Below are 12,247 nucleotides of genomic sequence, written 5' to 3'. Positions count from 1 at the left end.
TGAAAAAAGCAGAATTTCTATAGCTAAAAGTTACCAAACTGTAAAAACTGTAACAGAAACAGAGCATCTTTAGCTGACTGACATGTTTCTAAGTTTTTAGACAGTTTTTTAAAATCACAAAGAAAAAGATGTTTAAAGTTACAATAAAGATACTTGATGAAGATATGAAAAGGTTAATCTTTACATTATATAAATATTCATTAACACATGTTAAAAGGCACAGACAAAAATTCACATGAGGGAAATTCACTCCTGAAAATTTACCTTAAAGAAGTAAATCAAATGGAAAAAATATGTAAGAAGACACTCAAAACAGTATTAAAATACTGAACATAATATAACTGTCCAGCAGGAAACTCGTTCATTAAATTGTAGAACAGCTACAAAATACGGTGCAACCGTTAAAACTTAAATTACAAAAATAAAAGAATGACATGAAAAATTCATAGAACATAATGTTTGGCTAAAATACATACAATGCAACAGCTGATATAAAAAAATGTGAAATTATACATAATTAGAAATAAACATGGAAAATAAAGAGCCTCTTCTTGGGATGATAGCACTGTAAGGGATTTATCTAAACTCCCACTGTCAACGTAATAATATTGTTAAAATAAATCTGTTTTTTAAAGTATTCTAGTTTTTGGATGCCTAAGTTCACAGGGCAAAGATGGAAAATAAAAAGAGGAATCAGGCAAGCAAAACCACCCACTGTGAAAAGGAAACCACTTTTATCACTCTACCTCGGTGCCGTTCGTCTTCAGCAACCATCCTCTCAAAAACAACAGTAACAACTTGTCGCACTGTAGCAGCAGCTGTATTATTTGTAATATTATCTTTTGTGAAGTGTAGTCGAAAACAAAGAACAATTGCCTAAAAGAACAATTTTCATTTAGTGTGAAAAAAGGTTGAAGAACATAATAACTATTTGTTTTATTAGACATAACCCAAAACTAAATAATTTATGTTTGGCCGTTCCAATCACAGATACCAGAAGTCCCACCCTCTTCTCTTATACAATAAAGCCACAAAAATCCTTGGATTCTGAAATAATTCAAACTGTGTAAATATACAGCCACATAAGATTTGGTTAGATAATGTGAAACACACATTTCACAACTTGGTTCTTTTTTTTTTTAAGTTTATTTATTTATTTTGAGAGAGAGAGAAAGAGCAGGGGAGGGTCAGAGAGGGAGGGAGAGAAAGAATCCCAACCAGGCTCCATGCTGTCAGCACAGAGCCTGACACAGGGCTCAAACTCATGAAACTATGAGATCATGACCTGGGCCAAAATCAAGAGTTGGCCGCTTAACCTAAGACTGTGCCACCCTGGCACCCCACAACTTGGTTCTTTTAATATATGTATAAAAATGTGTTATGCTTTTATTTCCCCAGAATGACTTGTTTTGCAAAGAACAAGTACTCAAAATTTGTTACATCACTAAGTCACTTGGAGAAATATAAATAGGCTAAACACATAAATGAATAAAATGATAATTTTTTAAAAGAAGTCATTCTTTATTTTTAAAAATCAACTTCAGGTTAAGTTATAATTTATATACAATAAATTCTAATCCTTTAAAGTATTTAATATGATGAGTTCTTTTAGTTATATTCCCCCATGAAACTACTGCCACAATCAAGACACAAGACAGTTCCATCACCCTAAAACTCTGCTGATGCTCCTTTGCCCTCCACATACTCCTCCGCGCTTGGCCCCAGTCAACCTCCTGGTTGCCTTTTTCATTACGGTAAGCTGGCATTTTCTACAAACACAGTCATCATTCAGTATGCACTGTTTTTTGCATCTGGTTTCTTTTACTTGTAATGTTTGTAAAATTCATCCATGTTGTTCTCTGTATCAGTAGTTTGTACTTTTTTATACCTGAGTAGTATTTCACAGTATAGGTATACCAATATTGTGTTTATCCATTCATCTGCTGATAGACATTTGAGATGTTTGCACTTTTTAGCCACTGTGAATAAAGCTGCTGTGAACATCAAATACAAGTCTCCGTAGAGACGTGTTTTCATTTACCTTGGATAAGTAACTAGAAGTAAAAAGGCTAGATCATACGGTAAATATAAGGTTAAACTTTTAAAGAAAATGCTAGTTTCCCAAAGTGATTTTACACACCTTACAAAATTTTACAATTTTAGACATTTTTTAATGTTTATTTTTGAGAGAGAGAGAGGCAGAGAGGGGGGCGGACAGAGGATCCAAAACGGGATTGGTGCTGACAGCAGCAAGCCCGATGCGGGGCTGGAGCTCATGAGCCATGAGATCATGACCTAAGCTGAAGTCAGATGCTCAACCGACTGAGCCACCTAAGCACTCCTACAAGTGAAATTATTTTTAAAAGGGGAGAAGGAAGAGTTCTTACAGGGAAAACTCAAAGCAATTCGGGAGAATACTGATAACCCCAAACACATTTTTTTCTCTCAGTTTCCTATTCTTCTATATTTTTCTGGTACTTTTCTCTTTTCCTATTCATGACTAAGCCTGTCAGCTATTCCCAAAGGACTCTGTTCAATCACCTTAACCTGATTTTAACTCTAACCTGAGGAAAATAAAGCATTAGTGGTTTTTTAAACATGCAATGTCCATTATCACAAGAACTACAGGGAAGTTGCTTTCAGTACAAACGGTACTAGGCTTTCCTCTTTCAGGGAGCTTATTCAAATACTGTCTCCAAAGCAATTATGAACTTTGACCACAGGTTTCCTACCTTAGAAAGTGCCTCATCATGAACTACCGTATTGGTTGTTAAAAGAACAAGAACTGTTTGAAGCAGCTTAAGTTCTTCAAGACTGTTTTCCATTAGCTGCCAAAGCATATTAATTATATTTCCAGCTGCAGTCTGTAAAATAATTATTTGAATTACTGTCAGCAAATAAAATATAAGGTTTTAGGTCCCTAAATAAGAAAAGATGTACAAATATTACCTCACTTGGAGAGAAGTTCTTGGTCATAATAACAAAACCTATGTTTCTGGATCTATAGGTCAAAACACATCTTTCAACTAATCTGAGATTTAAACTAATTTTTTCTCAAAAAATAAATTTCTTTAAAATGTACCATTTGAATATATGCAAACAGCAGCATGCAGTTCTGAGATGTCTAGTCAAAAAAATCAAAGCTCATTTCTACAATATGGGTATATTTCATGTGGACATTTATAAATATAGTCATGCAAGTTAATTGAGACTGACTACTACTGTTTCATATATTATTCCCTTTACAATGTCATAAAAAAACAAAATGCAACTCAAATTAACAAAACATTTATAAACTCAATTAAATTGGACATCATTTAGAATGCTGTATTAAAGGCAAAAGAATGTATCGCTTCTATTGAAGTACCTTATGGAGTACCACAAAGTTAAAGACCATTGCACTCGAAAGCAGGATGCAGATAGACCGCTGAAATGTTTTTCAGTGTTGTACTATCATAAGGTAATTAGAAACCACTGAAATTAATGAACAACAAATTATCACTTCAGATAATATAGCAAAGTCATCATTTTTCCTTTTTAAAAATAAATATATTCTCTTATGTGGATCCTGAGAAACTTAACAGAAACCCATGGAGGAGGGGAAGGAAAAAAAAAAAAAGAGGTTAGAGTGGGAGAGAGCCAAAGCATAAGAGACTCTTAAAAACTGAGAACAAACTGAGGGTTGATGGGGGGGTGGGAGGGAGGGGAGGGTGGGTGATGGGTATTGAGGAGGGCACCTTTTGGGATGAGCACTGGGTGTTGTATGGAAACCAATTTGACAATAAATTTCATATATTGAAAAAATAAATAAATAAATAAATATATTCTCTTCAGTGATACTGATCTATAGTACTCAATGGTGTCTTCTTAGTCATGACATGACAAAATGCACTTCATCTTTATTCATTCTTCATGAGTGCTTAATAGTGAGAAAATCTGGTGATCTTTTAAAATTAAGCCATGTCCTTCAAGCACATAAATTGTTTTACATTAAATTATCAGGTATACTTCATTTTCCCCTAATGAAAACTCCCGATTTGATTCTTAAGTACACAGTTTAAATTAAGATCTTCACATTACCTCAGACACGACTTCATGGGACATGAGTCTCTGAATGGCGGCCAAACACAGCTGAGTAATCTTCGGCTCCTTGGTTCCACAACCCATTAGGAACGGCTGAACAACCTCTGAGCTGTTCTCTTTCAAAGCTTTATTCAGAACACATATAAAATAAATTATTACATCTAATTCATAAGTAGAAATACTTTTATGTATTTACAACCAGTAATAACAATCTTAATAAAAACCACTTTATGTAAAATAAATGCCAAAACAGAAATCAAATAATAAGAGTTAAAATACTTCAGACAGATATTACAGACTCTGTATCTTAACTACCCCTTAGCCTCAGCTTTCCCATGGCCTTCTCCTAGCACTGTTTTTTGATTTTCCTTCATCTCCTGCTGCAAACTTTTTAAGGACAACTTCTCAGAAGTTCTATCCTGCCTCAGAGAAGCCCTCTATTTCTTCAAGAGTGCAGAGGGAGAATATGAATAAAAATATTCTAGAGCAGAAAAAGTAATTAAAAATAGTATATACATCATCCTCATTACCCTTCTGAATGTTCGGAATCTCCACACAATCTTATTACATGCTTTGAATTTATAGAGCCCTAATTTCTTCTTCAAGAAACAAACTCATTAAAAACAGTAACATTACTCCTTTTGTTACTAAAGCATCACTTTAAATTAATTGGATGCACATGCTATAATGCCAAATCTTAATTTAACCCCTTCTACCAAGCCAATTCTTTCAGAAGTTTTAAAGTGGTAACAAAAATCTAAGAAGTTAGAAAATGCACAAAACCAAAAATTAAATTTAAAAAGTGAAATTAAGTCAATACACACTTAATGGCTATACAGAGATGAATGAGACAGGTCTGCCACCCTCAGAGAATTTAAAAAGACAACATGGGATTCTAAGGAAAGAGAACATTAAACTTATGTGTTTGGTATATGGTTCTCAAAGGTACGAAACCCATCAATTATTTTTTGAGGTTAAGAATTGTAATGAAGACATACAAATCTGAGTTTTAACATGTTTTTCAAAAGAAATTGTTAGAAAGTCATCCACGATCACATTAAAAACGTAAAAGCAGTGTTAACATTAATTTCATCATTTAAATCCCCACCTTTTTCTCCCAAAGCTCCCATTATAGTATGCTAAATAAAGACCACAATTTCCTATACCATACTCTGCAAAGTCCTTCGGTATGCCAGCATAAATTACTGACTTAAGACAGCTAAGAGATGGCAAATATGACTGGCAAAGAACAGTGTTTCCAAAATGGCTCCCCTTGCCTTATTTCCTTGATTTCCTAGGCATAAACGTTTTGATTCAAATCAAGACACAAGGTACCGTAACAATGTCTCAAAACATTTCTATGAATGATTAACAGAGGACAATAAAGCTCAAAAAATACTATTCTGAAGCAGTAAATATCCTACCATATTCAATCCTGCTGGAGTTGCTGAAGCGTGAGGCTACCCCAACTCTGCTGAACATGCCTAGTTAGCCATTTAGCAAATAAAAGTTTTCAACAGTAACAAGTTGCATTTATCATTTTTATGATGTTAACATGTTTCTCATCTGAGTATCATAATAATCATAGAGAGTTTTTAGAGCATGATTTGGCTCAAGTGCATAGTTAAGTGGTAAAGCCACATTTTGAAAACAGGTCTTCTAACTCCTGGTTCACTGTTCTTCCCACAACATTATGCTACCACTCTTTAAGGTAAACAGCACTTAAAGCAAATCAAAGTTCAAACAGTTACAAGTATCTCAGAGGAACCAATGATCTGCACTTTCATGCTGTCTGCCTGAAGTCTTCAGGTAAATGAAGGAAAAGAAACTGTCCTCATAGAAGGAAAAAAAAATGTACTTTCATAGAGTCTCTGATGAAAGTGACTTCAAGACACATTCAACTGTCACACAGAAAAATCAGTGCCAATATTAATTCTGTCAATTAAACTGATACAATGCTTTATCATCACTTAGAATTGTTCCTCACAATGTCATCTATCAAGGCCATTGTATTCCCTCGTCTCTGATAACAGTCACTCTGACAGGTGTAAGGTGATATCTCACTGTGGTTTTGATGTACATTTCCCTGATGATTAATGATGTTGAGCGTCTTTGCATATACTTGTTGGTCATCTGTAGGTCTTCTTTGGAAAAATGTCTATATAGATCTTCTGCCCATTTTATAATCAGATTGTTTGGGATACCTCACTTCTTGAAAGAGTACTTCCCTGTTGTCTCTGAGATCATCTTCTAAGCCAGTGTCACCCATTCTGCACATTTTGATGCTGGTGCTTTTGTGACCTTACCATTAAGATGTCAACAGAAAATTTCTGTACAACTAGGGTGACAGTTTAAATAGCAATTAAACTTACAAGTTATCAACAATGCACATAACTCATATGACATTAATAGTAATATGAACCTATAAACAAGTTCACATTTGCACCGTAAATGACAGCTACATACTACCTGGCCCACAATGATTGTAAGATGCCATCAACTGTAAGATGCATATCAATTTGGGCAATATTAAAATGTGAAAAAACAGTGCCTCTTAGAAAGAATAACATAAAGTGAGTTTCAGCAAAATGTTGTATATGGGGGCAGTCACAGTTACCCAGGTGTCTCAAGTTAGGATAAATTAAAATAGTATTAAAAATAATTTTTATGAATTTTATTTTAATGTAACAAAGGAATCCAACATCCATCTCTTGCCTCCTTCCCATTCTTTCTCCCAGTTTATATGAGAATAAAATAATAAAAAAGGATGTTTCAATGTTATCAGAATAAATCAATAACAAAAAAAAATACAACGTATCGATCTGTTTTGTCTTTCGAAACACAGTGTGAAAAAAATGTATCTACCATATCCAGATCACAATGCAGTAAGACAGAAATCACAACAAAAAAAAAGTTAGTTTTTTTTTTTTCTTCTTGTAAAAGTGATAGTAGTCTTAGGAAACAGAAATTAGCCTGCTCTTCCAATTGAGAGATAGATGCTCTTTATATACAATAATTTTAATGACATGTTATTTTATTTTTTTAAAAATTTTTTTTTTCCAACGTTTTTATTTATTTTTGGGACAGAGAGAGACAGAGCATGAACGGGCGAGGGGCAGAGAGAGAGGGAGACACAGAATCGGAAACAGGCTCCAGGCTCTGAGCCATCAGCCCAGAGCCCGACGCGGGGCTCGAACTCCCGGACCGCGAGATCGTGACCTGGCTGAAGTCGGACGCTTAACCGACTGCGCCACCCAGGCGCCCCAATGACATGTTATTTTAAATACAGCTTTCTATAAAAACCTTCCTATGGGCTGAGACTTTAGAAATCATGAGGAAAAAGCTATATAATGATATAAAGACATCTTGCTTTAACTATTTTTTAAACTCATTCCAGGAAATTAAGAAGAAAAGGCTCAACTCTTTTTAATCAAAACTCTCTATTTCAAATTCCTTCAAAATATAAAGACAGGCTTTTTAGGGGGTAAGGAAGAAAAATTTATTTTTTTTAACCTAAGTCCCTTAATAAATATGACTCCTTTAATAGAATAACACTGTTGGATAAATGTATTTTATTTCCAAATTTTATAACTGTGAGATCAAATGATACACTTTCACACACCTGAAAGAGGTCCAGCAGGTCCCCATATCCTAGGGGTTTCCTTGCTCTGAACAGTTTCACTGCATAATTGTAGTTTTTATCCTGGAAAGAAAGAATTAAACTAGGATACCCCACTATGAATCACATTAATGGGGGTTAATAAAAGTTTCATCATGATAAATTTTAATGGTCATTAAATAACAAATTATAATTCTTGTGAAAGAAATAAAATATGATGTAGATATGATTGCTACCCTCAAAATCCCTTAAAATTTAGTTATGGGAAAGACTGATATTTCTAACAAAATTTAAAAAAATTTAATGGTTCAAATAGTCTGAAAATACTTTAAATGAGTCAAGAATCGAAGGACAAATAAAAGTATGGGCAGTTTCACATTAAAAGCACATTATATGAAAAGGAAGGATTATTTAAAAAATGATGCTAGCTATTACAATTGGTTAGTAATTTTACAAATGAGAAAAGAATCTAGGTCCTCACATCAGTCCATATATTATTAAGCAAAAATTAAACAAAAAAACTAAAAGAAAATAAAAATGACTATCACTATGTGGAAGGAGAAGGACTTCCTAAGTGGAGAGCAACAAATCAGAAAAATTATGTTATGTAAAAATGAAAAACATCTCAATTAAAAATTAAAAGGTAAATGACCTGCAGGAAATATAAACATGATGGGAAGTTAATACCTTTGCTATAAAATAGTTCAAATAATATAAGAAAAACACAAAAACTGAAAGAAATAAATGTAAAATGAAAAAAGGAAATTTAATAACCTCAAAGGAAAATGTTCAATATTAAAAAGAAGTATCAATTAAAATAAGAAGTCATTTACCTGTTCAATTCCCAAAAACATTTTTTAAAACAATAATCAGGCAAGGATGTTATAAAAATACACTCACCTATTACTGCTAAAGGCATAAACTTTTATCAGAAAGCACTGTGGTAACAAATTCCAAGAACCTGTTCATACCCTGTGATTTAATAATTTAATTGCTAGAAATTTACCTTAAAAAAATAATTCTAAATACTGAAACATGCCTCACATAAAGGAATGGTTAATAAGCTACAATCACTGGCTAAAAAATATTATGAAGCAATTAAAAAAATACAAAAGATACCATCAAAAAAAGTATTTATGATATAATAAAAGGCAGAATACAAATTAAAGTTTTTAAAAGTTTAAAAAAAATCCAAGGAAAAAAGAATAAATAAGAACACATTATACCATAGAGAAACTATGTAATCTCTCTCACCCACAGGGCATTAGTTACAGCCCCCTCGGTCTTCTAGCTTGGATTATAGACACCACCTACCAACAGACCTCTACTTTACTGATGGTACATTGAAATACACCTTGCACACTGCTGGGCGAGTTTACATTAAAACGTTAAAATGAATGTGTCACTTCCTTGATTCAAACTCCTTCCATCCAGCAGCTCAGAAAGCCACACAATGGCAATACCTGAATAGTGTATCCACATAGACCACACTGTTTTATACCTCATATATTTAAGTAATCTGCTTTACTTTCCACTTCTATACCTTACTTGTTGGGCTAACTCCTTTTTAAGCTTTGAGACTCAGCTTAAGATTCCCAGACTGGGTTGGGTGCCTGCCTTCTCTATGTTCTCGTAATAAATAAGCCTGTCTATACTTCCATCTTGGCATTTACCACCACACTATGAAAATTCTCCATTTAAAGTCTGTCTCCTTCATTCTTCTGTTATCTGGCTGATATGAATGAAGTATGACAAAATTCATCTACTTGAATCATCATAACATGTAAAATTATGGCAAAGACTGAAAAGTAGAAAAACACACTAGAGGTAGCACTGACAGACTTACTCACATTTTGGAATGACTCACTCACTATTGGCCTGCGCTAAATGAGGGCTTACTATTTCCTATGTAATGTGCTAACTTCTAGCAATATAAGGAGAATAAGATATTGATCCTGACCTCAGGAAGTATGTCCTCTAGAAGAAAAAATTTCTGGCAAAGGACTTCAAAAGGCAAATGGAATGAAAGGCAGGCACAAACACACTTTTCAAGTATATTTCTTATATTTCCATATAGACTATAGGTGAGTTACACTACTCATCTTTGTATTTCTTCCAGTGATTCTTACATAATTCTTTCCTTATTAAGAATATATTATGATATATTCTCTAGATATTTGTAAAATATCACAAGCATATGTATTGCTAAAATAGAAAATACTAAATAAAATCAGCAGATAAATTACCTTTTAACATCAGAAAAAAATTCCAAAGTATATTGTTCATTGCTACTTAAAGATGTTTTAGTAACAAGACCATGGAGATATGAAAAAGATGAGGGAAACTGTGTGAGAAAAGAACACAAATCATACACAGTGATCATCTACGTACAAATTCTATTTGTATACTGACTGTGGCTGAAAGCAGCCATAGGTAGATGTAACCACTACGGTTCTGAATATGGGTTAAACACAATTGTAAGATATCACAACCTCGTTGGTTTCCTTGTTTCAAATATTCAAAAACAGATTCTCTGTTTATGTAATTCTTGTATAACACAAGCCTTCTCAGTCAATTTCAAGTATACCGTAAGCTGGCTTAATAAAAACATTTGTAATATATGGTAGTCAAGTGTCAGGTTAAGGCATTTGGCCTCGTAAGTGAAGAACTGGATGTTGCTATCTCTCATTTGCAGAGTTTTATCTTGAAAGGAAAAGGAAATGTGGAGATAATGATCTGTATATTTGAATCAATGCTGACATTACCTGGCATAGCATTCCCACTTATGTCAGCATTCATGACAGCAGTGAAAACAAAGAAAAATAAACATTAAAGGAGGATGCTTAAGAGAAGGGGAGATGTAAAGCAAAGATTTATTCTGCAATGTAAATAACCTTCCCTTGGAAAATAAATCTCAGAAAACTAAAATTGGCTAGAAATCTGTGCTAAGTATCACTGATCAGACTAGTTGATCCTAATTAAGGATTCTGATTTTTATAGCAACCCTTTGTATTTTTGGAATATGTAGAGATATCTGAGAATTCAATATCCCATTTCATTTGAGATTCCTCCATTGTTTGATATCTTTAACATCCATGAGAGCACAAAAGTAGTAATTTACAGTCCCTACCACCATAGAGAAGTAAACACTTCTCAGGAAATGAAATTTTTTAAAAAGTCAACTAAAAATTGTTTTTAGTGTTAACTATACTGTAAGCAGTTTAGAAACTATATATTGACTAAACTCTTTCCTTGTTCTTAAGAGCCCTTGATTTTCAAGATGCTAGTGGTCTAAAAATGTATACATTTTAAAGTATCAGTTGTTATACTTGGTAAAAAATGCTAGGAAATAGTGAAAATGCTAATACAGTCCTCAAGTACATGGCCCTAGAAACTATGGACATTAAAGCATGAACTATTAATTGTATGCGCATAAAGATCTGTTTTAGTTTGAATACAGCTAATTGAATTAAAATGCAATTAATAGCCCCCTATATATTAAACGCATACTGAGACAAAATTTTTCTTACTCCTCAAGATTAACCAATTAGACACCTTACTTTAGTATAGAACTCTGCACCAGACAGCAATCCTCTGAAGAAATCAGTCTCTTTTTAAAATTTTCCATCAACTACAGACCCAATGAAAACTTCCACTGTTGGAGAAATGATTAAGGACTAACCATGATATTAGCAATTATGGTAGCAAAAGTTATTATCTGTAAGGATATTCTAATACACCTGGCCAACTTAAAAATATCCAGATCATAATTTATCTTTAAACATTAATGTCCTCACAGTTGCTAAATCCACCCAACATGCATCTCCCAAACCCACTAGCCCACCCTCCCAATCCAACCACACCTACCTTTGCCTTTACCCACCACTTTCACTATACCCCTTCTCAAAATGCACACAGAGCATTATTCAATGCTGTGAATAATGTTATGAAACTATATGGTGTTTTGACACAATGTTCAAAATCAGAGAAGAAGCTGTGAGAAACAGATGCAACACAGGAGAGCTCACCCTATGGGCACATGTCCAGCAAAGCTGCAAGCCTAAGTGAAATCCGCCTTCCACCCTTAAACTGCCCCCCAAAAGTCTTCATTTCATTTTGTAATAGTCTTTGAAATTCCACCAATTAGAGCTTTTCTGGTACCCTTTTTTAAAAATGTAAAGAGATTTATGAGAGTTAGAGAGATTCGTCACTATTTGGATTTTGGGTAAATTAACTTAATAGGACTATTTTTCTCCTGTAACCAGCTGAGACTAATAGCACCTCTGGAGCTGGAAATGCAGAACAAAGAATCAGTGAAGTAAGCAATGGTTAAGTATAAACACCTGGGAGGAAGGGGCTAGTGTGGAAACCTCACATTATCACGGCAGCGTACTGTAGCAGGAAGAACATGCCCTGGATTCTCAACAGCCAGGGACCTCAGTCTAGTTCCACCATTTATCATATGACCTTAGTCAAGTAACTTAATCTCTTTGCATCTCGATTTGCTCTACTATAACATAAAAACATTTCCCCACAAGGTTGTCT

The 12,247-nt window shown here is 33.9% G+C and overlaps 1 protein-coding gene and 1 pseudogene across 4 annotated transcripts in view; one reads left to right on the top strand and one right to left on the bottom strand.

The window, feature by feature from the left end:
• The window catches only part of MON2 (MON2 homolog, regulator of endosome-to-Golgi trafficking), a 119,777-nt gene that overhangs the window by 91,320 nt on the left and 16,210 nt on the right, over positions 1 to 12,247 (bottom strand). For 3 of the 4 annotated variants that reach the window (XM_047865426.1, XM_047865427.1, XM_047865428.1), the window contains 3 exons: positions 4,081 to 4,208; positions 2,733 to 2,864; positions 747 to 876 (listed from right to left, as the gene is read on the bottom strand). In XM_047865426.1, the coding sequence (XP_047721382.1) occupies positions 747 to 876; positions 2,733 to 2,864; positions 4,081 to 4,208 (390 nt within the window). Of the gene's footprint in view, positions 1 to 746; positions 877 to 2,732; positions 2,865 to 4,080; positions 4,209 to 7,705; positions 7,787 to 12,247 lie in introns of all 4 variants that reach the window. The other variant, XM_047865429.1, reaches the window with a different exon arrangement.
• Positions 1 to 12,247, top strand: part of LOC125169726 (activated RNA polymerase II transcriptional coactivator p15-like) — a 31,108-nt pseudogene that overhangs the window by 11,126 nt on the left and 7,735 nt on the right.

The sequence above is a fragment of the Prionailurus viverrinus genome, chromosome B4, assembly GCF_022837055.1.
Source record: "Prionailurus viverrinus isolate Anna chromosome B4, UM_Priviv_1.0, whole genome shotgun sequence".
Lineage (NCBI taxonomy): Eukaryota > Metazoa > Chordata > Mammalia > Carnivora > Felidae > Prionailurus > Prionailurus viverrinus.
Note: the sequence above shows the minus strand (reverse complement) of the source record. Positions and strands in the feature narration are given on the sequence as shown.